This window comes from Manis pentadactyla, chromosome 9, assembly GCF_030020395.1.
Source record: "Manis pentadactyla isolate mManPen7 chromosome 9, mManPen7.hap1, whole genome shotgun sequence".
Taxonomy (NCBI): domain Eukaryota; kingdom Metazoa; phylum Chordata; class Mammalia; order Pholidota; family Manidae; genus Manis; species Manis pentadactyla.
In genome coordinates this window covers 105,648,369-105,675,314 of record NC_080027.1, presented here as the reverse complement: position 1 = coordinate 105,675,314, position 26,946 = coordinate 105,648,369, and the positions used below count along the sequence as shown (strand labels likewise).

Genomic DNA, 26,946 nt, shown 5'->3' with positions numbered 1-26,946 from the left:
CCCCACCAACAGGTCCCAGCCAGGTTCTGCTCAGAGCTTCCTAGCAGAGTGATGTAGGCTGAGAACCCAGCTGCGCACACCCTGACTGTGTTTTCTCTCCCTCGCCTCCCTAGTGATCACAGCCAGGCTGCAGAGACAAGCTGCCCAGGGCTGGGAGGGGACCATGCCTTAGACATCAGCAGGCCTTCACTGTAGTCCTTCTCCTCAGGAACCTCTGTGAACTCCCGGCCAAGCTCCATTCCCGCCTGAGCCTGTTTTCCCATCTGCAAATGAGGGCTCTCAAAATTCTAGGCACTCAGACTGTGCTGTATTTTTATACCATCTGTATTAGTGCTTTCCAAATATTTTATTTAAATTGACTGATTTTCTCAGTATGAACTAATTTTAGCCTTACCTTAGATGAAAATGCCAGCAAAATCTTGGGTTTGATATTACAGTTAACTATTTCCATACAGGTTAGGAAAAATAATAGATCACCAATAAATAATGAAATTAACAGGTCCCACACTTTTACCAGCCACTGGTGTGTCATCGACCCTAGCGCAGGTTGGGCTGTGGGTTCTCTGCCTCGGAACCCTTGGCCAGATGGCCTCACAAGTCGCCTCCAGCTCTCACATTCTAGGACTGTGTAAGCGAAGGACAGGTGGGACACTAGCCATCCCTGGTTAGGACAGACTTCCGAATGATCTAGAAAGGAACTTTATTCCCTGTAGCAAGTTCTCTGTGGAAACTTGGTTCTTCTTTTTTCCATGTATGAACATGATGATGGTTTATGGGGGGGAATGGTGGGCTTGGGTGTCCAGGCTGGGTTGAATGGAAGCTGGTCTGTCCTGGGAGGAAGCTGACAGAACTGCCCATACTGACCCATCGGAAGGGGTTTGGTGGCTGTTGCCCCTTTCCCTTGGTCCCCTGGGGCTTCTCTGCAGTCCCCCGCGAATTGCTGAACTGCTAACCCAGGGCACCCTGTGCCCAGCCACTGCTCTCACAGTCTCCATGGCGTCTCCCTAGACATGCCCCCATCTTTGCTGGCAGGAGGTGCTCCCGGAACCTTCTGGGGTTGGCCTCAGGATGGAGTGGGCGCCAGTCCATGTGAGGCAGCAGGTCCAGGGAACAGCATACGGCCTCCAGCTTAGGGGTTTGCTGAGGTGATGTATCCCACAGAGTGCTGTGGGATCCTGTCTAGAGCACTTGGAGCCCTCAGAGAGGACATTTATCCTCCTACCTGGATGACTTCATGAAGCCAGAAGCTGTGGGACTCCCAGCATGCACACCTGAGCCAGTGGTTTTATATTTCTTCCTCACCTGCTTGCTTCAGTTGCCCCGTGTGCCCTGCTTTCAGGACAGCATTTGTATCGTAGGGGAAAAGCCCACTTTAAGTGGAAAATTCCTGACAGGATAGTGGGTTGTACCTTTCCAAAACCAGTTCAGGGACCTACAGGGCACCTCACAGTCTCCTCTCCCAGGTGGGGCCTGCCGGTTCTCAGCGCCCCCTCTGAATGAGGGCAGGGACGGTCGGTGCCTTATTTCTGTCAGGAGCCAGGGCAGCTGCATTGCCTCTGGGGCCCTGGAGATGCAGCTCCCTCCCTGTCCCCTGCCTGCCTCTGCTATGTGCCCTTTGTGAGTTCCTTTGCCTGTTCAATCAAGCTTGGATCTGATGTTCATTTTCACCTGATTTCATCTAATGAAAAAGTTAGAGTGTGAAGTGGGCCATGTGACTCTTCCTGCGTGATACTGTGAGCACATCCGAAGGGCTGTTTGTGCCCCCAGAAATTTTCCCCAGCACCTGTGTTAAGTGCTGCTTTACACAGCTAACATCATTCCAGGTCACTCGGGTTGCAGAGGAGGAAGAGTTGAAAGGAGAAAGTTATTTTACTTGAGAATCATCTGCACAAGCAGCGCCTTTTGTTATTTGGGGGCAGGAGGGCCTCAGTCTCCCGGTTCATTGTTCTTGCCCAGGATCCCCCTTTCTGCACCCTCTGATTTCCTGTCCCTGTAGCTGCCATGGCCATGGAATTGCCCTCCTGGGTCTTCCTTTCCCCTCCATGTGTATGAGTTGCAGTTCTGCGTACCTTTCAGGTCTTATCTCAAACGTGGCCACCTGGCCCCCTTTCCAATCCTTTAACTAGAGATCATGCCGCCTCCTCGGCTTTTTTTGCCTGGACCAACAGGAAGACTTCTCTGAGCCTCTCTCATGGATGGTGTCTGTTTCCATCCAAGGCATTAGTATTTTGACAAGTCTTTTCTTCCCTGGTAGTAGACTCCAGGCTCCTAAATGGCAGGATCTGGTCCGAGTGTGATTCTTCTTCATATTTCTTACAGTTACCAGCAGAATACTTCACACCAGGAACATCCCCAGTTGGTGTTTGTGGAATGAATATAATGTGTTTGTATCATGTTTGCTTCACTCAGTCCTTACACCTGTCTATCTCCAGCTTGGCCTCTCCCCCAGGCTTCTGACTTGACAGATCTGTCTGGATGTACCACATGCTTTTCAAACAACACGGTCAAGTGAACCTCATCATCTGTTCTCCCAACCACCCTCTCCGCCTCTTTGTCTTCCACCTCCCTGGGTGTGAGGACCACCAACATCCAGGCTAGTTCCCTTTTCCTCCTTGTCCCCCTCACTCAATCCAGCACCAACTTCTGTCCTTTTTGTTTTTCGAATGTCACCGGAATCCCTCTCTGCTTTCCCTCTGCACTACCACTGCTGGTACAAGGCCCCATCACCTCTCACCAGACCGCTGCAGGGTTTTCTACCTGTTCCCGCTGCCTTCTGGCTCATTCCTCTCAAAACTTCCCTCTCACTGCCACCAGGCTGTTCCTAGTAAAATGCAGATGGACAATGCCATCTTTCTGGGGAAAAGCCTTGAGTATTTCCCTGTAAGGCTAAAGGGTAAATTCTAAGACACTAAAGCTTTCATGACCTGACCCTCATCTCCTGCTGCTCCTTGGTTTTTACTTTGCAAACCACACTGACCAGTTCAAAATCGTCTTTCTTGGACCACTGTTGCTGTTTAATACTTCTACTTATTTCGCTAATGCTATACTTTTGGTTTAAAACAGCTTTCCTTTCCTGAGCAGAATAGCTACTAATTACTGTCTTTGAAATGTGCTGCTGACTTTGCCTGGGAATGGTTCCTGACCCCCTTCCCTCTCAGTGGGTGGAGTAACACTGTGCAATCTCTGGTGCATATTCTTGCCATCGTCCTCATCTGCCCACAAGGCTGTCTCCCCTGAGGGTGAACTCCTTGCTAGGAGGGATTGTGCATCTCTGTAGCCTATCAGAGGGCCTGGCCTTGTACCCGGAGGCCAAAAGGAGTTTTGGGAATGAACAGACAGTCCCGTGAGGAAGGCTGTGCAAGTCTGAGCAGATAGGAAGCTGAGGCTCAAAGAGGTCAAAAGACTGCATGGCTGGTAAGTGGTGCTCTTGGGACTGGGAGCCAGGTGATCGTCAGGGTACCTCCCTTCGTATTGCCAGATGTTTGCAGAATGTTCTATTGTGGCCTCCTCCCTGACTGCTGTGGCTCTGTTCTCTCTACTAAACCTTCACCTCTCTTTCACCTTCACATAATCATGGAACAGGAACCTTAGTGAAGACTGTTAGACACATCAGAGCTGGCCAGGTCACAAGCCCACTCCTCTCTCGCTCTCTCTTTTTCTCTCTTTTATCCACCTATCTATCTCTTAAAATTGCTTTAGACTTGACACCAAGAAAAATCATTGTGGGAGATTTTCAGAGGGAACATCTCAGTTTTGGGTGTCTCCGAGCATGGCCTAAGGACCGGGGTGGTAGCGCCTGCTCTCTGACAGTGAGGAGAGCGGCTCCCGGGACCTGAGACTGGGCAGTCCCTGACCCAGCCTTCTAGACAAAGCAAATGGCTCCTCATTTTTCCTGTGTTTGGTGGCTACATTCACATCTCTGCAGTTTGCAGCCACAGTGCCATGTCCCCATCAATGGTAAAGTATGGTAAGTGAATTTGACCCTAATGAGAGGTAAAGTGCTGAAATTTGTGACTGGCTTCCTTTTTTCCATTAGAGTGGACTCTGTGCTATAAATGACCTATAATAAGGTCCTTCTCACCCAACTTGCATTCTTGTATGGTTTCTTGACTGAGAGAGAGAGAGAAAAAAAGGAGTTCCAACTGGTGCTGGGCATTAAGCCCTCAGTGTGCCTGTGGGAGCTACTCAGTTTGTAGCCCACATTCGTCGTGGTGTGGCAGCAGGGGAAACAAAAACTGTTGGCCCTGACAACTGTTTGTCCCTCTTGTTCAGTCAAATTTAGTTTCCCTACCCGAGAAAAGAATCAACAAAAACTTGTCCATCCTACGTGCAGCCACTTTGCAGAAACAGTAGTATAAATGGTAAATATATATGTACATAAATACCTGTAATGCATATATTAATCAAACAAAAATTAAAGCTTTCGTTTCTAAGAGACGGGACTTTCTCTACACCGTTGTCTTCATAGAGCCCATAGTACCACTCTTCCTATAATTAGGTGCTAAGTAGTTGTTTTTATAACAGGTCTTATGTGGTGATGCAAATATAAAATCATGTTGTACACCTGAAACTAACACGCTGGTGTATGTCCATTATGCTTGAATTAAAAAAATGTGATGAAAAATTCTTTGACCTCTTTGGTGATGAGACTCTATTGGTGCAGAGCTTTGTGGCACACAGCAAGAACAGGAAGATCCAAGTGCGGGTCAGCTAGTCGTACTAAGAAAAAATTCCCTGTCAATTTAAATGCACAATGACACAAAAAGGTACAAGCTAGAACAAACTTGCCTAAGCCATCATGCTAACATCTGCTGGATAAATGGGTCTGCAGCGCAGACTTCCCATTTGAACATCCTCATGGGTGAGGAAGCGGATACCCTGTCATGAATGACTTCTCCCTGGGAGTCTCAGCTGCTGGGGTGCACCTCAGGGCTGGCCAAGGAGCCAGAGGGCAGGAGCAAAGTCAGGCTTCCAGATGGAAGTCTTAAGTCTGAGCTGACAAACAGTATAAAAGCCATGCTATTTGTGTTTTATCAACCTCGCCAAGCCAGCTGAGTGTCCCTCCCTGTAATTAATCAAGCACTGCACTGTTTATGGAGGGTCAGCTCTGGGTTGAGCCCTCTGCTAAGGCTGGGGCTGCAGCAAGTTTTTAAACGGTGGTTTATGCCTGCAAGTCTACTCAGAGTTATGATAGGAGAAATAGCAGAATTAGGGATTAAAGATTAATTAAAGAGTGTCCTCCTATGCTTTAGGAGTTGGGAGAGAATGACATGTCTGAGGATTGGAGTAATCAAAGTAGGTTTCAGGAAGGAGAGGACTTAGGCTGAGAAGGGTAAGGAGTACTTCAGTAGAGGGACAGTCAGGGAAGGGTGAAGGCTCACAGATCAGGCGTGGACAAGCCCTGTTCCCCTCTGCCTGTTCACTCCCCTCCCCCTTCTTTTTCTCTTTCTCTCTCCCCCTTTCTCCCTTATAATAGTACTAAATGTTAAGAATAGAAAATGTAAATCACCACTATTGAAATGGAGAAAAAAGAAACCCCATGAACACTATGATTTGGGTTAAGTTGTAGTGATGTTGAGAGTTGGCCAGGAATGGCCCTCATGGGGTCAGGAACACATGTCCGCCCCAGGTACAGAATTATGCATTGGTTTGGCCAATGATGTCTGTCTTGTCAGTTGCCTTGGAAGCAAGAACCCCTGACTTTGTATCATGTGCATGTCTCTGGCCGGATCAGGCTGACTTATGGATTCAGTCTGCATGATAAGCCCAGTGAGCAGTAAATCAGAACAATAGCAGGGTTGGGCCTTTTGTCTCTTTCCACAGTGGGTGGGGCAGAACTGGACTCTGCTTGCAGCTTCCCTTTGCTCTGGCCCATCTTTGGCTGGTGAGCATGGGACTGGTGCCCAGGGTCCTGGGACATGTGACGAGCATCTGGCCAGGAACAGCATGAGCCATGGACAGCTAGTGAAGAAATCAAGCTTACTGGTGGCAGCCTCTCTGCTCCACCCCTTCACCTCCCCCTCAAAAGCCACGTGCCAGAGAGAAATCCTGGAAAACCAGAGGAACAAAGCTGACAGCGTGCAGAGCTGGGTGGGTGGGATGCCAGGGAGGGAGGAGGCAGGGCACAGCTTTTTAATTTTTTTAAATTAATGATGGGGAGGATTTGAAGATTTGTACAATGGCTTTGCCAGCAAAAATATAATTAGCTGAAGACAATATGCTGCTGATGTTGGAGCTGGTGGTTTAACGAAGCCTGGCCTAATGAGAGCATCAGTGTCTTGCTCAGAGATTGCCTGCACAAACCAGGACTCTTCTCCAGATTTTGTGCTTGATTAGTTCCAGAGAAAAATTGAATTGCAATCATTTTTTAAGAGAGGGAATAAGAGCCACAGCTCTTAATGCGTGGCCCAAGAGGGGACTCTTTTGATTGTCAGTCCTCCCTGTCCCTCCCCTCTTTGATACCAGACAAAGCTTGCTGGCAAGATTGAGGGGTTTGGAAGCATCTCGGCATGTGAGACGCTAATTGTGTTTGTACATTACCATCTCTGCTCATCCTTAATTTCCTTGCCTGTGCCCTTTGCTACAATTCTTCAGCTCTCATATGCATCTTCCTTGGATACAAGCCTGAATCATAGCTGGAGTGTTATAAGAGAGGTGACCATGGATGCCCACTGTTCCCCTCGGTGCTGCAGGTCAAGGAAGGTACATGTTAGAGGAGCTTTGTGAGTGCAAAGCCATGTAGGGGAGATTTCTAACTTCCATATTGGCTAGCATTGAATGACTTGAATTGGAAGTGACCATTATCATCCTTTAGGGCCTCTTGCAGGGTTTCTCCTACCTTCTCCACATCAACTGGCCATTAATCTTCCAGGTGACTTTCCCTGAAAGTGGCTAAGTCCAACATTTTCTTCCCTGTCTCTTATATATGCTGTTATATATAGTATGCAAACTATCTACTGTTCCTCTTAGGTGTTTCATCACAGAATAAGAGCATACAGACAGCAGAGACCTGAGTTTGCATGCATGTGTGGCAGACTCTTCTGAAGGAAAGGGTTGAGTATCTGTACCTGTTGACCTGCATGATGGTTGATTTCACTTAGAAAATATCTACCCAAGAACAGATAGCTCGCTAGGTTTTCCCTGCCTGTGTTAAACAATAGCCTGAGGAGTATGGCCATCCTGGGCACAATTAAACTATTGCATGAAATGATAACATGTGGTCAACCCAATGAACAAGGATAACAGGAGAAGATTGCTAGCATCGGGAGCAAACAGTGTAGACGGTACCAAGTGTAGACATTCAGGAATCCTCACTGCATAATTCCAAGAGTTAGATGTGGGAAGAAGGCCATCCAGGGCTTAATTTAGAGAAGATGGGAAGTTGGGGAATTGGGGCCTGTGCTACACTGGTGGATCCCATTCTACTCAACCAGGTCATAAAACAACATCATTAAGATCAGTGGTTCAGTGTTAGTTTGGCATCATACTACCACCTAAACTTGGGCAGGTTACTGAACCTCTCTGACCTTCTGTTTCCTCATCTAAAAAGAGAAATAGTAATTTCTCCTCCTTATAGTCATTGGTAAGATGAAATAAAATAGTGAATGTAATTCACCATGTGCTGTGTTTGGCACATGGCAAGCACTTTATAATTCGTGCTCCACTGTGCTGATACTAAAGAAATAAGGGAGTGTGTGCGTAGAACTAGAAAAGAAGGCAGGAATTGAGGTGTGATCAATGGGATTGCTGCAGGAATCTGAGGAATGCTTTCATAATGGCTTGAAGCCTTTGAGATCTTCACAAGTAACCATCAGCTCTGCGGGGTCGCCACCTACCTGAGTACAGACACTGTGCTGTTGGAGATTCCACTGGGCAGGAGAACCCAGGCAGGGCTCCTGAATACTGGACTAGATCCTGGGCCCCCAGACCTCATGGCGATCATGTGGAAGTTGTACCTGTCTGTGGGGTGGAACATGATCAAAGCCCACACCCTGTCACCTGACTGGCAGGCATCTCCGAATATCACAGCCTTTAAGGGTCCATCTGAATTCTTAGCTGGAGAAGAAACAGACATTTTTAATCTACATTGGTTCAGAGAATAAAATGGGTGAATATGTACCAAATTCATCTTGACATCATGACTCCCTCTCTCTTTTATTCCCCACTTTTTCATCTGAAGTCATTGGAATCTCCACAGGACAGTGGACTCCCCATAGGTACCTTGCGTGAGGTCTGCCCTCCGTGACTGGTTTGTTGTAGTTTGCATTTGCTCAGCACCAGCAGCTGCTGCCCGTGGAGCTCCTAGGTCTCCGAGACCTCCTCTCTCCCCTTTGGGCTGGGCTGCCTGACTTTTGAGGAGATGGGAGGAAGAGGAGTTTAACAACGCTGTTATGTCCAGAGAGAAAGAGGGTTAAAGTCTAATGGTCATTAGCACACACTGTTCCAGCTGCCTCTTCTGTTACTTGCTCAGTAATTCCCTTAATGTTGGGCCCTAATGGAGCAGATTATTGTTATTATTTTATTTCATCAAGATCACCTACTGCATAAAAACAAAGAGGAAAGGAGGAAAGAAACATGGCCAAGAATACTCACTGAGCATTACCCAGCCGGAGATATTTATTCATTGGTTTCATGCTTGGCTCGTGACGTTTTGAAGGGCTGGTGCGCACAGCCCACAGAGGGAGCCTGTCTCACGCAGCTCTGCCCAAGGGTTGCTGACACTGTGACCAGGGGCGATTTTGCTTCTGTGCGGATGCTTTTATTTCCCAGTCTCCCTGTCTTGCCCAATACACACATTTGTTCGTACACATACCCACACATGTAGGTTATGTGTGGGGCAGCCTCTCAGCACAGCACTGACTAGGGTCCATACATAATGCCGGACTAGGCAGTGCCATCTCTCTCAAAGCTGCTGCACCTACGTCTAGAGGAATGGGAGCACCTCAGCTTTGCCTAGCTCGCCTGGTTCCCACAGCTCTCCCACTCTGCAGCGGTCTAGGCTGCTCTTTGGAATTAGAAGATCCATTAGGGTAGCCTTTCCCCAGCTCTACTCAGTCGTGGCCTTCTCATTAAGGCAAATGCCAGGTACCAGAAGCCACTAATGATCAGAGAGCTCTGGGCTCCTTATGAGCAAATGCACTCCCTTGCTTTTGCTCTGGGACAGCAAAGTCAAGGTTCTGAGGCAGGAAAAATCCCAAGAACCAAAAATGCAGCTCTATAAAAAGCATCTGAAAGATGACAACTTGAAAGAGCCCAGGCTGACTCCAGCATGCTAGCCTCCAGCCACTTTCCCTGTAGGGCTTCAGGCTCTCATTAGTTGAAACTCCTGAAGTCTCATAAAGAAATGGAAGATAAACTTCCTAGATTAAGGAAAAAAGACAGTGATCACACCTAACAGAATTAACACTTTTAGACCTGGGAAAAGCAAAAAACAGATAACAAATAAATAATGAAAAATTAAAAAACTCTAAAATTGAGTTTCCTCCTGAGAAGAACTTCATGTTCACAGCCTCTGTCGGTTGGAAGGGCCCTCAGATGTCAACCTGCCTAACTTGGAAGACTACTAGTGTTCGAGTTTGTCTCTTGCTTATGGAAGGTTGTCTATCTTTACCCCCCAAAAATGGCATTTTAATGAGAAAAGTTCTTAGAGGACATCGTGTTTCCTCCCTAAGCTATGGCTACGTATACCTAGAAGGGTAGGGAAGGGGTTCTGAAGCATCTTGTGGCAGCATGTTAAAGTAGTGTCATGCCCCAGTGAGAGGCTAACCAGGCAGGTCTGTCCCCTTCCAGAGGGATGCGCGATTCACGTCAGAAGCCCCAGAGGACATATTGAGGCCTCTTAATTAACATGGTGGCCCATGGCAACTGGAAAGCATTTCCACATGATTAAAGACTTCAGAAAACCCCTAAGGGGAGGTAATGTTCCTAATAATTTATAAATTGAACTCACTACTTAATATGCTTAACATGTTTCTCTTGTCTTCCATTTGCGAAGGAGATAGGCAGGGGATAATGGATTTCTATGCACCAGCCACCACAGAAAAGAGAATCTGCCAGAAGAGCAAATCAAGGGGCTTCCTCTTCTAGTTTAGGTGACTCCTTCTGGCAGAAAGGGATCCTCAAGTTCAAGAATGTGTTACTACAATTGGATGACATCATCTGATTTCAAAGCCCTTACTGTGTCTTTGGGGAAAGCGGTGGGTCTGCTTATCCGGTGCTGTGTTGGCTGGAGTGGTAGCCTGTCTCAGAAGGATCAGTTCCACTACTTCCTAGGCCTGTAGTTTGGGGCTTTACTGGGCAAGAAGGGGAAAAGACATTTCCTCTACCATTAGCTTACCAGGTTAGAGCTATTTCCAGTTGGACAGGGATCAGAGTTACAATAAGGAAATTGTCAAGTTGGAAGAGTCGATTCATTTCTTTCAATCATCTCATTTGATAGATGAAGGCCTGGGGGAGGTTCAGAGAGGCTGTGAAACTTGCACAGTCTTTCTGCTGATTGGTCCTGCTGTTCTATAGGTATGACTTTCATGCTATTGGTAATTTAGGTCTAGTTTTCCACTGGGCTCATAGACACAGGATCAGATGAGAACTTGAAAAGTCATCTACTTACTTTGTCCATTTCCTACCCCTGGAACATTTGGATCTAGATGTGAATATGGCCAGTGATGCCATATGGGCTTACACAGTTCTTCTCCTGATCTGTCTCCGTTGAAAGCCAGTGAGAGATGTGAGTGGCCCTGTCATACGTGAGAGAGGCCCTTTGCCCCAGACCTTCGGGCATTGTTTTCTGGAGAAAATAGACAACATGGACCACCAAATTTATCTATCTGGCTCTTATTTTTTGACCACCATTGAATTCCTTTAGGAATATAATTTGAATTCAGTGTGTCCAGTTGCCTTGCAGGGTAATTAATTACGTCCCAGCTTCACTCTTCTGGTTACTCCTGGGGTGAAATGAAGCTTTGAAATGTGAGCTGATTGATTGGCTGCAGTCCCCTGACAGATGGTAGCTGGAAGCATAATCTCAGCTTTTCCATTTCGCTGCCAAGGGTTCACAAAACCCAGGTGATGTCCTAAACTTTGTTGACATTTGATGGATGCAGATCCTTTATTCTGGGAGTTCCTGATCAGATGACACTGATTAGCGATAAGGGCATGATTTCACTGGCCGCTGAGGAGGTACCTAGAGGAGTCTAAGATAGCTTTACCTGTCACACTTTCTTCTGTTATGAGAAAAGGACTAATGACAGGTTATTTCCAGTCCTTGTGATCTGCTTTTGTCTTCCTTTTGTGTCTACATTTATTTACCTTTAAAAACCAGATTTTACAGATTTTCTTCCTCTAAATTAAATATAAATTCCATGAGACCAGGACCTATACCTGTACTGTTCACTGCAGTATCCCCATAACAGTGATCACTAGACAAATGCCTTGCTGGACTAAGCAAATACTTGTTGAATGATTGAGTAAATGAATGGAATGAATGAGTCACATAAGCAACTGACTTAAAGCTTTGGTTGCAGACATGCAGATGATCTCTGTGTTGAAGTACCTTCAAGGTGGGCCTTCCCTCCTTCCCTTCCTTCCTTCTTTCCTTCCTTCTACAATTATTGAACATTTGCTCTGTGCCAGGCACCATGCTGGACCCTGGAGCTTAGTGGGCCCTGTTACATGAAGTCTGTAATCTAATAGATGAGATCAGCAAGAAAACCAAAGGTTAAAGTACTTGCAGTTAGAGCTCTGTGGAGGGGGTCTATGGGCAGTTCTGTGAGACTAGGGATGAACTGTCTGGGGTTATGTCATTCAGCTGACTTTGAAGGATAAGTAGGAGTTAGCTAAGAGAGGGAGGTATGACCCAGACCTAGGAGGAAAAACAGAGCAGATAATGAGATAGCCTTGTGGTTAGCCTGCATGACTGGGATGAGCATAACAGTGAGATCTGCCTGGAATTTTCTATCCCTGGTCAATCACCATCAATGTCATATACAACATTGTTACATAGATATTTCAAGATCTACAAGTTATCTGACAGACCTCATACTACTTTCTCAAGTAAGTGCCGAAAATGTCAGTTTCATAGTAAAATAAAAGCTGATTGCATGTTTTTGATCTCCATGAAAGCCAGTAGAAATGATTTATTGATTTTTTTAAGAGAAAAAATTATTTTTAAATGCCACTTTTTTTTGGATGCAACTTGTTAGTAGATATGGAGTTCTCACATATCCCAAATGTGCTTCTAGTTACAAAATGTTAACAGTTTTGAGGAGAATCAATAGAATAATCAGAAAACTCATGAAAAGATTACAAAAGAGCAATACAATTCCATATCTTGCCATCAGTGTCATTTTTTTTTTAATGTTCCAAATTTGTAACTTGTCCCTTGTTTCTTGAGTTCCCATGTTCCTCAATGGTTTGTTTCTGTTTTGTTTTTAATGCCATAAAAATCGAAGTTAACACACATAAATGAAGAAATATACTCTGAACACAGCTAAGGTAATACAGAAACTCAAAGTGAGGAATGCATGTGTGAGGGGCTTCGGTGTGGTTTCTGTCAACCCATGTGTGGTGACGTCACCATTGTATTTGTGCTCATGCCCACGCTCCAGGAGGAGGTCTGTTTGGGACTGAATGTGTGGAGGATGTTTGCTCCTCCCAACAAACTGCCTTCCTCTCTGTAATGTGGGTATGAGGAAGCTTCTGGCTATAGCCCTTGACCCAGGTTTTCTTTCCATTTCATCTGCCACCTTCTTTCCATTTTGAAAGCAAAATTCCACAGCATCTGTGACTTTCCTGGAAACTGTTTAAAATCCTTTGTGGAAGTAGAAAGGTTAAAAATAATGATAAGAACAAAGAACTATGGTTTATTACAGAAAGGCAAAAGCGATTTAAGTGTGAGCTCTGGATTTCCAAGTCCACCCCGAAGGAGGGAAGCCATCAAGGTGGCTATGCCCATGCCTTTTCCTAGCAATAGTGGAGGGCCTGTGTATATATTTCTTCTACCTGTGACCTTCTCACTGGATAGAGCAGATAAGCAGTTTAGAGGAATTTGTGTGTAGTGATTTTACACAAAATATTATTATTAAGTTATACTACATATTAATATCACCTAACATTATGTATATGATTATTTACATACTAACCCACAACCAGTAAGTCATCACAGAGTGTTGTGATGCCTGCCACCAGTTTGAGTTATAGAAGCAGAAAAACTATACCACAACTTGAGTACCTGAGAATCCTTTTTCATACACCTGTGCTGAGTTTTACCTAATGTCTGGAGCTCATTAATGATAACTGATTATTAAAAAGCTGTGGTCATTGAGAGGCACTGACTCTAAGCAGAGGAAACGTTTCACTAAAGCAAGATTACAGATGCTGAATATAGCCTTGGTCAAATGAAAACTTGTTTTCTAGCCCCCTGTAAATTATTCTTTTTTTGATTAAACATAAAGTCTTCCTACTTGAGTGTCTAGGCCTCACATAATAAAGGGAATGTTAGATTAACCTGACAAAATGGTGTCAGGAATGGAGTGATAGTAGGGAATCTGGGTCTAGAACCAGGTGGGCACTGTCTAATTTTGTAGTTTCTACTGGCCTTGTTTTCTTTATCAGAAAAGGACGGGCTGAACCAAGAGATTTTCAGTGGGTGTTGTTGAAAGTGAACACAAATTTCTCTGTGGAAATTAAACCAAAATTTGAATGGCATCCTCCAGGCATGTAGGGATGCGTGATGTGCATATTTTAGCACAGAGACCTTGAAACGTGAGTGTTCACTACCAACTCATCTTGGGTTTGGACACTTAATGGGTGCTTGGTAAAAGGTCCTTTGTTCCTGATGGTGCCTCTTGGGCCTCCCATCAGCTAGATGCATGCTTTGAATAGCTTCTCTTTTTCCTTTGAGAAGCGAGGATGTATCTAGATGGAATCATCCACACTTGCCTGCACTCTTCTCTTACAGTAGATGCCAGAGTGTGTGTGTATGTCTCCAGTGAGCAGAGCTCTTTCAGGGGGACTGTTGCCTAGTGGTTAAGAGTGTAAGCTCTGAAATGGGAGTCCTTTGGTTCCTATTCTCATACTACTATTCATTTGCTGTGTGACCTCAGGCCAGTCACTTAATCTCTGGACCTTAGCCTTTTCAAATATGAAGTGGAGAAATCCTTGACTCTACCTCCTAATGTTAGAAGTGTAGAGCATTTAGAACAAATGTCTGATACATAGTAAAAGCTCCATAACGAACAACTGTTCTCATTTTATTACTGCGTAATATGGGGAGTGGACCTATGACCTAGATCTCATCATAACCCTGTTGTGACCATCCGAAAGGATAATTTGAGAGGGAAAGTGGAAGGCACTCCCGAAAACCCCTCTGTGCAGGAAAGATGGCGTTTCAACCATTCCTTGGAGACTGATGTTTATGCTACTCTTACAGTTCTTTGGGGAATAAAATTACCTCTCGTTTTCACTAGCCTAATTCAATGTCTGACAACTTCTCTCACTCAGGAAGTTATTCTTTCTGTGTGACTTAATTGCCTATTGCAGTTTCTGTTTGGGGTGAAGGAAAGGATAGTGGATCTGACTCTGAGATAAAGGGTCTGCCGAAAACACTCCAACACTCCCTTTCTGCAAGCTGGTGCAGGGCTCGGCTAGGGTGCTGTGAGACCCCCAGGGGTTCTGTGTGCATGTCTGCAGGGATCCCAGGAGGGATGGCAGATAGCAGCCTGGGGCAGCCAGGACCTGCAAATCCCTGGCTCAGTACTCCCACCCCTACTGTCACCTGAGCTGTGTCATGTGTACACTTCTCTGTACTTGCATGAAAAGTTACACCAGGAACAAGGGTTCAACAGGTACAAGAAACTTTTGAAAACCTGGAGTCCAGTGTACATCCCTGACAAGCCAGCTGACATGACCTGTCCCTTGGCAGCTGACTCTGTTGCTTTTTATGTCGGCCCTTCTACGCTATTCACTTGAAAGCAGCAACATTGTGTGTGTGTGTGTGTGTGTGTGTGTGTGTGTGCATGTGTGCACGTGCATGCATGTGCACTTGTGCTCCCTGGCTCCCAGTGATGGTGGGAGAAGGAGGATAATGGGAAAGTTTGTGGAGAGAGGAACTTTATAAATCCAAGATACAATTATTATGAGGTAGGAAAAAGCCCCCTTTAATGTGTTGGAGGGAATAATCTTGACCCAACCAAATGTGGGTGGGACCCCTGGGGATTAATAGGGGGCTTTCATAGCTAGGCTATAATCTGGGGTGGCTTAGATTGAAGCCTAAGGTTGAGAATGGTACCACTTGGCACACCCTCATCTAATGAAATAGATTTGAGGGGAGATTGGCCAAAATAAAAGGAATGGATACAAAGTGTGCACAAAGATTTATGCCTGCTGAGTGCCATGCAGCAATGGGCTGGCGAGGCCTTCCATCCAGTCCCTGCCCGGGTGGCTGTCAAAGTGAGGTGCTCAGTCCTGCCGAGCATTGTATCGTCACCTCTGATAGACGACCGAGTGGTGTCCTGGTTTTTAAGTAATGGCCTCAGAGGATGGCTTGGAGCATGAGGTTAGGGGATGGGTCTCAGTCCCTTGAGCTGTAGTAAGACTGGGCGCATACTCAGGATGGAGGGACTAGGAAGGAAGCCATCTCCTACAGCAAAAGTGACACAAAAACTCAAATTCAAATGGTGAGATTCCTCTGCATGCTTGGTTGTAAATTCTTGATAGATGTAAACCTTTGGATCTGTCGATGGTCTTCGCCTGCCTGGGGCAGGTCCTCCAAGGAGACATCTAAGGTCAGGCTGAGGGTAGCCTTGATTCCACCTGGCCCACTTATTAGGGACTTGACACAGTTACCCCCTTAGTCCTTACCCCCATCCTGAGAGGCTAAGTGGTATCCTTTCCATTATACAGATGAGGAATCTGAGGTTTCCAGTTTTCAGGACTCACTAATTGTGAGTGGAGCCAGAGTTAGAATTTATACATGATTGACTTTAAGATGTGAGAGAGGAAGAAACCGGATGCCATTCTGCTACTAAAAATTGGCCTGAACCCAGATTTACATGTAGCAGATTTGACTTAACAAACTAACCCTCTCCCGTATTTCTACAGCTGAAATGATATACACATACGCACACACACAAAATCACAAAGGCTTCTTTCTTCAAATTGTTTGCTGAGCCAGAAGCAGCCACGGATCATGGAATTGAAATGATGCGCTGGTCATCCTGGCTCCATTTTTCTCTCACCTTAAACACCAATCCCAGCAGGCAGTCTCCCTGCTGCTGAGTGATGCTTGCTGGAGGTGCTCACTGCCCCTGAATGAGTGAATGAATGAGTGGAGTGGTTGGTGGTAGGGGGAGGGGCAGTGCCTCCCTGGGGGCCAAGCTCTCCGTCTCCCTGCATCCACCTGCTGTCCTCTCTTCCCAGGGCGGCATGATTGCTCTGCTGTTGTCCATCCTGTGCCTGGTGATGATCCTGTACACTCGCCGGCGCTGGTGCAAGCGTCGCCGGGTCCCCCAGCCCCAGAAGAGTGCCAGCGCTGAGGCAGCCAATGAGATTCACTACATTCCGTCTGTGCTGATCGGCGGACACGGGCGGGAGAGTCTGCGCAATGCCCGCGTGCAGGGCCACAACTCCAGCGGCACCCTGAGCATCCGGGAGACACCCATCCTGGATGGCTATGAGTATGATATCACAGACCTGCGCCACCACCTGCAGAGGGAGTGCATGAATGGAGGGGAGGACTTTGCCAGCCAGGCCACTCGCACCCTGGACTCCCTGCAAGGCTGCAACGAGAAGGCTGGGATGGACCTCACACCAGGTGGGCGACTGGATCCTGCCTTGTCTCGGGCAGCTAGGGTATGGGTAGTGCACAGCTCTTTTCTAATTTCATGGCTGGTTGTCACACATAATGGGATATGCCCAGCCCTTTCCCAGGTGGGCAAAGAGCAAGCTTTTTCCTGAGATGTTGGGAGCTGTTTTCCAATATAGGAAATCAGAAGAACTAGTACAAATTGGATCCCTCTCCACTTCCACTTTGCACTGGAAGCAGAGACTTTTACATCCAACGGAAGAGTGGGTTAGAGCCTTTTTCATATATAATGAGCAATCCTCAAGGAAATAAGAAATAGCAAGAAAGATCAAATGTGTGTATGACATTTTTATATATAGTATGTTTGCTTAGGCGATTTAATTTCCCACTGAAGAGGAGGGCATGGAGGTATCTGTTCTTTTTCACGCCTCTGGAGCCTCTGACCTGGGGGTTTTTGTTTTGTTTTGCCCATGCCTCTGTGGTCTTTACAAGGGATGTACTTCTTCAAAGGCAGTGAAGGAATGCAGTCAAGCTCTCGGACTCAGATACTTCGTGTGTCTGTGAGATGCTTGGTGGAAGAAACTTGGGCCTAATTCTGACAAAAAAAGACCAGGGTCCACAAAATGCAGAGAGGAAATGATTGTACTACTCTCTTGCATTAGTGCACTTGTCTCTCTCTCTCAAACTTCTATAAATAAGTAACTGCCCATAGATAAAACCCCAAGGTAGGGATCCTCCAAATAACTTCTTAATTATCTTTGAAGAAGACATTTTTGATACTGAATATTGCTTAAGGTACGTGGACTTTCATTTGGGCTTGAAAAGAGGGAAATCACATCACAGAGGTTTCCATTTTCCATGTTATTTGGAAGAGATCCTGTATGATTTCTACTAGCCACTTCTTAATAGGCTCTAAAATCTGAGAACTCCTTCACAACAGGGAATATTTCATATTCCTCACAACAGCTGGCATAGCGCTAAGCCCACCAAGTAGCCGTATGATACTCAAGGGTGACAGATGCGTTCAGGGAGCAGGCGATAGCACAAGTATCTGAAATACCTGGATACGAGACCTAGGGGATAGTGCAGACTGGGATTGGATCTAAGAGGCCATGTTCTGCCTGAATGCACTCAAATTCCAATTCTTTTAAAACTCTTTGCTGACCCAGAGAAAGAAATCTGCAGTCCATATCTAGCCTAAGGGCCACATGTGGTGACCTTAGTAAATATAGAATTAGCAGAACTAGATTTTCAGTTGTAGTCACTCTTACTTCACCCCTCCCATAACTTTGTAGTCCTCTGGAAATCCATGAGGGATATTTCAGCCTCTGCCAATCTCTCACTGTAAAGGTTCCTTATTTCAATTCTGCAAAACTCCATTTGCTCAGTGCACACAGATTTCTTTGTTCCTGCTTTCTTGGGCCTTCTCTCTGAAAGTTTTGGCCTTGACTTTTCCTCATGCAGGAAGTGACAATGCCAAGCTGTCGCTGATGAACAAGTACAAAGATAACATCATCGCCACCAGCCCTGTGGACTCCAACCACCAGCAGGCCACCCTACTCTCCCACACCTCCAGCAGCCAGAGGAAAAGGGTCAGCAACAAAGCAAGAGGTACCCACGCCTGCTGTTAGCGCTTGAAGGTGGATCCCTTAATATTGAGAGGCAGGGCCATTAACACCCTTAACCCCCACTCACAGGCATGGTGGGGGGTATGATTTCATACAGTCTTTCTGGAGACCTGTTGAGTGTTACTTACCAAAAACCTTAAATATACAAACAAACGTTTTGACCAAGTAATTTCATCAACAAGACTTTATCCTTTGGAAATAATTGGACAAGTGTGCAAAGATATGTGTAAAAGGCTGTTCATCACAACACTGTTTAAAAGAGTGAAAAATTGGAAATAGCTTAAGTGTCCATCAATAGGGAATTGATTAACTACCAGCACATCTGTCTCCTGTCCAGTGGCTTACCATGCAGCCATGTAAGATGATAATGTAGATCTGTTTATTAACATGGAAGGTTGCCCACCCATCTATTAAATGGAAAAAAAATGAGGTTATAAAACAGAAAGGGCAGCAGGATGCCCCCTTTTTTTTTAGAGATTCAAAAACCTTTCTCTGTTTCTGTATCAGAAAATGACAGAGAATATATACGCCAAATGTTAACACAGTTTTTCTCTGATTTAGAAGATATCAGGATGGTTCCTTTTACACATTTTTGTGTATTTTTTTTATTCTTTTATCTTTTTCACATTGAACATATATGGGTTCTAGAACCAGAAAAAACAAACACGTACTATCCTGTAGATATGAAGACATACAGGCACATGCTCCTTAAGACACAATTCCCGTCTCATGTCTGAGGACCTGTAATGAGGGAAATGTCCCTTTCTTCCTTTCCTACTTACCATCCAGAGGGGCCCTCTCTGCTGGTAGCTGCCCGGATTGGCCCTCCTGGGAGGAGCAGGGCTGGATGGAGCTAGGGCCCTGGTGATTGCTGTCATACAAAGACCTACGTCTCCATCAAACCCGTCTATCAGAAGCTCCCGTTCCCTGGGCTACTCCCAGACTGTCAGTCCACCTGCTCTCACTCTGAGGGGTTTTTCTCTTGAATTTGCCGAGTGATGATTTGATGTCACAGATACAACGCTGAAGATATTGTCTTTGCTGTGTTCCTTTTTACTGCAGCTGGTTCTGCCTTCCTGAACCCTGAAGGGGATTCTGGCACAGAGGCAGAAAATGACCCGCAGCTGACCTTTTACACCGACCCCTCAAGGAGCCGGAGGCGCAGCAGAGGTGGGAAGGGTGGAGGGCGGGCGTGGTGAAGGGGCGCTGGGGAGGGGAAGGCAGGGGGCTGTGGAGGAGCTGGTGGCGCAGGGTCTCTGTGAACCAAAGGCAGATTCTGCAGGAAGAATTCTTGGACCACAGTTGGTGTTTCCTCCTAAGGAAGAAAGAAGAACCTAGAGTGGAAGTTTTCAGAGAATCATCTCTCCCAGATAATGGCTCTCTCAAACAAGTTTCCAAATTGTTTGAAAGGCTATTTCTTGGTCAGAAGACTCTCAATTCCTTCTGGAAGCCTCAGGAGTCATATTTTGCTGTTTAGACATAGGAAGTAAAGTTGACAAAGTAGGTTATACATGAAGAAATGGATAGTGTGTATACCCTTGCTTATCCAGCCGTACTGAATTTGAGATTGGGCAAGGCAGGGGCAGGGGGAGGCTGAGAGGTTGAGGAACTGGGTGTGTAATGGTTTTTGGCCTGTGATCCCCTCTTCAGAGAATCACAGGACCACAAGCCGCCAAGGCCCCTCCTTTCTCCTGGCAGGGCCGCATTAGTTAATTCATTCTTCTCATCCGTAGAGTTGTCCTTTCATGCAGCCACTGCCCATGCCACTCCACCCTTACATTTAGTGGCTTCAGGTGCGGCTCTTGTAGCTCTAGCAGCCACTGCCCGTGATTCTGCTGGTATCACCTCCACTGAGCGAGGTCTGGGTTCAAGCACTGATCAGTGTCACCGATTACTTGATCTGTGATATTGGATGAGGACAACAACTTCTCTGAGCCTCAGTTCCCTCACCTACTAAATGGGTTAACAATACCTACACATGGGACTCCTGTCAGGATTATAGTCAATTAAAATGTGCTTCTTTGGTGACTGGCAAAGCACTGCGCAGCCCCTTTTGTTGCCGTTAGAACACCCCACAGTGCGGCCTTAGGTTTCTGTAGCACTCTGTCTTAGAGAATTTTGCACAGGGGCCCTTGAAATATAATGGACAATCTCTGAGTGGCATCACCTTGTGTCCTACTCAGTAGCATTTTCCCAACTAGTAATCCACCAGTGTCCCCAGAAAAGGCACCCATGTTTTGGCTCTCCCCTATCTCCACCTGAGTTCCTTTCATACTGAAGGCATTCACCCCAGAGATGGACAGAAGCCCTCAGAATTCTCCAGCTCCAGTCTCTGTAGGCTTTGCTGCCGTCGGTACAAAAGTTCTTCCCACCATTTTTCTCAAGAGATCAGTGAGGCTCTGGGCAGCCTGATGTCTGAAGATCAGTATCTCTGAGGCGAGAGTGTGGTTCCCTTGATCCTCATTATATATTTTTCTCCAGCAGATAGGTCAGCTAGGCTCATCCAGTCTAGGCCCAGCAAACTAGGGTGTGTTCTGCTTTAATAAAATCCTGTTTAAAAAAATCCATTGTAATGAATTAGAATGAGTTTCTTTGTAGCATTACACTATTCCTTTTGGATTCTATGCTTTCCTAGTACATCGACTGTTTATTGCTGTTAACTAGATACAAGCTTCTTATGGATGGACATGTCTCGTTTATTTTTCCAAAGTGCCTAGTGAAAGATTTTGCCTCCAGTACATGCTTGAAAGTGTTGGTTGAATCCAACTGAATATATCAACCAAGTCAGGAAGAAATTTTATAACCCTCCTGCCATGGGTCAGATTTTGTTGATAGACAGAAACATGAAAATATAGTACGGTGATGAGGCTTAATTTAATAAAATAAATAAAGTAAAATGTGTACTCAGACGGGAGATAGTTAATTCTGTCTGGCAGCCTAAGAGGCAAAAAAGTAGTACAATATTAGACTTGGGCTATAGATCAGTGTATAGAATTTCTGGAAAGAGGAAAATCTAGGGTCAGGTCATTCCAGGAGAGGAAAATAGCATAGAGAAAGTCTTAAAGGCTCAAAAGAACATGGTATTTTCAAGCCAAAAAGTGGTTCAACGCGGCAGCTGTAATCTGGGATATAAATACAAAGGAACATGGTGCTAGTTGAGATGGGGCTGGGTAGCTGGGTAGACCAGCTACCAAAGGGCCATACATGTGCCCTGCTACTGAGTTTGCACGTGGTTCTGCAGGTCTTAGAGAACGCTGGGAGTTTTGAAGCCAGGTAGAGATGCTGAATGATGGGTTGATGATGGCAGAAGGACCAGCAAGAGCAGAGATGGGGAGTAAGTTATTGCAGTCAGGTGACAGAAGTGGCAAGCATCCAAAAACAGTGATGACACTGTGTGATAACAGCTGTACCAGCGGGGAGCACCACAGGCTACAGGAGCAGCAAGGAATGAGTGAGAATCTGTTCTTGAAGGTTCTAGGGAAGTGTTTACAGGGAGATGTTGTTTGAGCCGAGACTTGAAGAGTAGGTGTTCACTGGGCTGACAAGGTGACAAAATGGCATTCTGTGGAGGAGGAAATGAAATGTGCAAAGTCACATAGGTATGAACAATAATGGTCTAGCCAGAGAGCAGTAAATAGTTTACTAGGAGGGAGCTTATGGTGCAGGTTTGCGGTTTGCTTAGGAAATGAGGCTGAGAGATCAGGAGGGAATATGTGGTCTTGACCAAAAGACTAGGAGCAGACACTTCAGCTGGCGTCACTAGGGGCATTTAAGAGATTGCTCTGGTCCCTCTGCTTCCTGTGGATAGGGGAGGATGGGGGAGGGTGGGGGAGGGAGGCTAGGTGGATGCCAACTGCTTCCGTCCAGGTGTGAGATGATGAGCTTAGGGAAGGGTGGAGAGAACGGAGGCAAGATAATATTGGATGCAAAATGAAAAAGGTTTCATGGCATCCGTGGTGGGGAGGCTGTGGCTTATGAAAGATAGGGAAGAGTTAGAAGTGATGGCGTTGGGGACTTGAGGAGCCAAGTAGATGGCCGTGCCATTCATGGGGCAATGGACATAGGAGGGAGCAGGGCCAGGAGGCAGGCTGAGAGGCCAGCCCTGGATATTGCATCTAAGTGCCTGAGGTACCTTCTGGTGGTAAATCTGCTGAGGCCTGGTCTGGGCTGGAGGTAGGGGTTTGTGAGTGTGGGGAAATAGACTCCATGTTGAAAGTTTACTAACATGAACAGGCTGTCTGTAGGTAGCAAGGGACAGAGGAGCCGTAGGCTGCCGGCCAGCTACTGCCAACACACCACTCAGGCAGCCTGCCTCCAGAAAGGATGGGTGCAGCCATGGGCCAAGCACCTTCCCTGTGTTCCTGACAACAGCAGTTCTGCACATTCCACTGGGCCCAAAGATTGAATAGCGCATTGTCTGGGGGCTGTTTTTGCAGCTGCACCTGCACCTTGATCTGGGCTGTACCCCTTAGTAGCTGCTTGACCCTGGACATGCCCTATAGCCTGTCTAACTCACTGTAACTCTGTGGGGGCTGCCTCATCAGACTGTGGTCACCATTAAATGATATGAACCATGTAAAACCCTGAGCAGTGGTGCTCACACATAATCACACTTCATAAGTGCTAACTGTCACTATGATGTTAATCTCTTTGAGACTTACTTTCCTTATTTGTAAAGTGGGTATTGTATAGACATAGAGACTTTTTGTAAGGAAGCAAACATTAAAAATAAAATCATGTATGTGAAACACTGAGCACACCGTCTGATATAATAGATGCTTCTCTCACTATCAGTAATAAATATTGAGAAATACTGGGGGAACTGGCGGGGAGAGTGCCTCTGTGAAAAGTAGTGGGAGATGCAGGCAATTCAAGCTCCTGCTTAAAGCATTCCTGCCACCCTTGGGCAAGAGGATGGAGCTCAGCCAGGCGGGCAGAAGGAGAGCATGCCCCAGGGCCTTTATAATTTTGCCTGTAAACCTGGCCCGAGAAGAGCATGCAAGACTTGCACCCAGCTGCCCATTGTTGACCCTGAAGCCACCTGTGGGCCAGGTCCCCTCAGATTCTAACAATGAAGATGAAGGTCACTGAGGTCAGGTAGCCACAGATGCTTCCGGCCCAGGTAAAGTTTGCAACAGCCTCCCCTGTGTGCTGGGTTGAACAGCAAAAGACCAAGTTGGCCTTTCCCAGCTAAGATTTTTTACCACTATGCGTCTTGCTTTTGTCTTGTTTTCAGTGGGCTCTCCTCGCAGTCCTGTGAATAAAACCACCTTGACCTTGATCAGCATCACCAGCTGCATGATCGGCCTCGTGTGTTCCTCCCACGTCAGCTGCCCTCTCGTTGTCAAAATCACCCTGCACGTCCCTGAGCACCTGATCGCCGACGGTGAGCCCACTTCTGAGGATGCAGCTTCCTCCCCAAAGAGGAAGGCTTCAGGTTGGGCAAGGAAGATACAGAGAGGCAGGGGTCTCTAGTACCTGTTACTGTAAGTGAAGGGAAAAAAGAAACCCAGAGTTGTCTACAGATGAAATCAGAAAGCGGGCTAAAAAACAGCAACTGCAAAGGATCACCTCCTTTTCTCCAGGCCTACTCCCGTTTCGGCTTGTTTTTAAATAAGCCCCTATCTTGTAGAGAAATGCAGAGCATACAGGTCTGTAGACACCAGGATTCTTAGAGCTTTCGGGCGGGAGGAAGCTGAGCGGAGTCGCGGAGGCATCGAAGGACCAGCCAGGCTTCGGTTCGGTGCGCCCACACGAGACATTCCTAATCGCAGTAACTTGCTATGAGCCTAGAACTCTGAAGCAATAATTTACTTTCATCCAGAGGCACCCCAATATAAGGAGGGAGAAACACAGGTTCTGAGAGTCCCTGAATTAGTTAAGCTCAGAGCACCTGATTGGTGTGTTAATGTCTGCTTTCTCAGGTTGCTGTAAGGCTGAAAACAGGTGGAGACTGTCTGAGGTGCTAAAGGCCTGCTATTTCAGGACAAGTGAAGACATGCAGCGGGTCCCTACTCCTGGGATGCGTGCCAGTGGCAGGGTCTGGTGGAGCCATGCCATGGCCATCACAGAGCTGCTCTGTCCCTGTGTCCCTTAGGTCCCCCCTGGTGGAGATGGGATGGGCCAAGGAAGCAGGGGATGATGGCGGGAGGTCCAAGTGCTGGCCAGCCTCCATCTGCTGATCTCCTGCTCAGGGATTCTTGGTGGGCCAGGACAGGTGGGAGTAATGGCCTCGGATCGGGGCTAATCTACAGGGCATCCCTGACTGCATCTTCAGTGACATGTGTGTGTGTTGTATGCACACATGGGCATGCCTTGTTTCTGTCTCCTTGCAGGGAGTCGCTTCATCTTGCTGGAGGGGAGCCAGCTGGATGCCAGTGACTGGCTGAACCCTGCCCAAGTGGTGCTCTTCTCCCAACAGAACTCCAGTGGGCCTTGGGCCATGGACCTCTGTGCCCGGCGGCTCCTGGACCCCTGTGAACACCAGTGTGACCCCGAAACTGGTAGGCAGGAGCACCGGGCAGCGGGGAACTGTCAGAGTTCATGCCGCTTGCAATCACCCCTCGAAACCCAGGCCATTCTTCCAGATTGTCCCATTGTCCCTGGGAGCCTGGATTGCGCAAGCAGCCACCCTGTTCATGTTGGCTTAAATTGTGGAGCCATCTTCTTGCAGAAGCCTTGGAGGCTTCCTAACTATAGCCCCATGCCAGACAGATGAGTTTAGGATGACCTCCACAGCCCATTTGCCATCTAGTCAGGGGATATCAACCATCAGGGCTAGACTTCATGTTTATTGTAGAAAATTTGGAATATTTAGAAGAATTTATAGAAGAAAAGGATAATAATCTATAATTCTATCTCCTGGAGAAATCATTTTAAAACTATAATGTCCTCCTTTCTGATATTTTATCTATAACATGGTTTTTAGAGGCTTATAAACACACTAAGTCCAGTAAAGTTTTCTTGATTTTTTTCACTTAACATTTTATCATGCAAGTTTTCTGGAACCATTAAGTAATCCTCAATAACAGTTTTAAAGGCTATTTGTTATTCCACTGTATGTCTACATAGCTCATTTAAATAGTCCACTATTGTTTGACATTTAGGATGCTTTAAATTTTTAATTTTTACAAAATGCTACTAAAATGACTATCTTCCCACATAAATGCAGGGCACATTTTAAAAGTTATTTTCTTCAGATAAATCTTAGAAGAAAGATTTCTGGGCCAAAGAGTATAGACATCTCCAGGCTGTTAGAGTATCAGATGGGGCTAGGGCTCGTCCGAGAGAGGGTTCCCAACTCAGATGGCATGCACTGGGCCACTCACAATGCTTCTTGGGCTCGAAGACATCCAGGAGAGTGGATTTTTCATTGCATGTGGCTTGGCACTTCCATTGCAGAAGGAGTTCATCTACAATAGTCTTTTTAGGACCTGTTTCCGGTAGATGCAGTACCACAGACAGATCCTTCTCCCAGAAGCAGTACGATGCCTTAGAGCAAAGCCAGAGCAGGCAGTGGCTTCTCAGACCCAAGTGAAAGGTTGCTGGAGCCAGGGACCAACTCCTCCAGCTTTCTGTGCCTCATGTATGGCCTGACTCCACCATATGCACATGCACACGCACACACACCCCTGCAGATGCATCGTCTTCAGGTGCCGGGGTGGAGGGACATCAGTAGAAGTTGAGTCCACGAGGTTATTACTCCTGTTTTAATCCAATACTCTATCTCTCTGGGGGAGGGACAGGTAACTGCCATATCTAAAGTTCACCTTCTTAGGTCTCAAAGTCGTTTCTACCTGGGTCCATCACAGAGATTCTAGACCCCCACATGGAGGAGAAAGTACAGTGTTTTAAACATCTGATGCCTTAGACTGTGCTTACTTGCTGTTTCTCCCACGCTGTCAGGCAAACACCAAACTGAACAGATGGGTTGTGCACCATGCCCAAAGGCAGTGTGCTCGGGAGGAAGAAAAGCGAGCTCATCTCAGAGGCGGGGCCTCTCCGTGCAACTGAGCTAGTCTCTGGTTCCCCGCTGACTTGGCTCAGGAGACCCTGGGACCATCTCAGTTGTTAAATGCACTTCTGAGACAAGTGTGATTTCCAGAGAGCCTTGGAAGCTGCTACTGAGATTTTAAAGGACAGGAAGCACTTGTAATTGCCCATGGAAAGGAGGGATTTGTGTTTCAAGCTTGGAGGAATTACAGAGCTAAACTGCCTCCTTACTTTAGAGCAATGCTCGGATTCCCCGAGGAGTTGCATGACTTACCCAAAGTCCCACAGCTTCCTCAGGCAGAGTAAGCGTCCTGTCCATCATGAAATCAGAGCAAAGGTGGGATAAAGGATTGCTTAATTTCCCCAGACATGGCAGATCCAACACATTTGTCATCTAAAATGATTTAAGCAGCCACCGTTACTGAGCGTCACAACTTCTGGGGCCAAGAGCTGAGGAGGCAGCTGGTTCCCAGTGAAGCTGCCATCACCTCTCCAGTCCCTTCCAGATGTCTCATTTCTAGTCCT

At 46.5% G+C, this 26,946-nt stretch overlaps 1 protein-coding gene across 2 annotated transcripts in view; it reads left to right on the top strand.

The window, feature by feature from the left end:
• ASTN1 (astrotactin 1) overlaps positions 1 to 26,946 on the top strand; it is a 283,553-nt gene that overhangs the window by 115,676 nt on the left and 140,931 nt on the right. For both annotated transcript variants that reach the window (XM_036916747.2, XM_036916748.2), the window contains exons 3-7: positions 16,417 to 16,810; positions 18,266 to 18,412; positions 19,492 to 19,599; positions 23,666 to 23,815; positions 24,765 to 24,932. In XM_036916747.2, the coding sequence (XP_036772642.2) occupies positions 16,417 to 16,810; positions 18,266 to 18,412; positions 19,492 to 19,599; positions 23,666 to 23,815; positions 24,765 to 24,932 (967 nt within the window). The remainder of the gene's footprint in view (positions 1 to 16,416; positions 16,811 to 18,265; positions 18,413 to 19,491; positions 19,600 to 23,665; positions 23,816 to 24,764; positions 24,933 to 26,946) is intronic.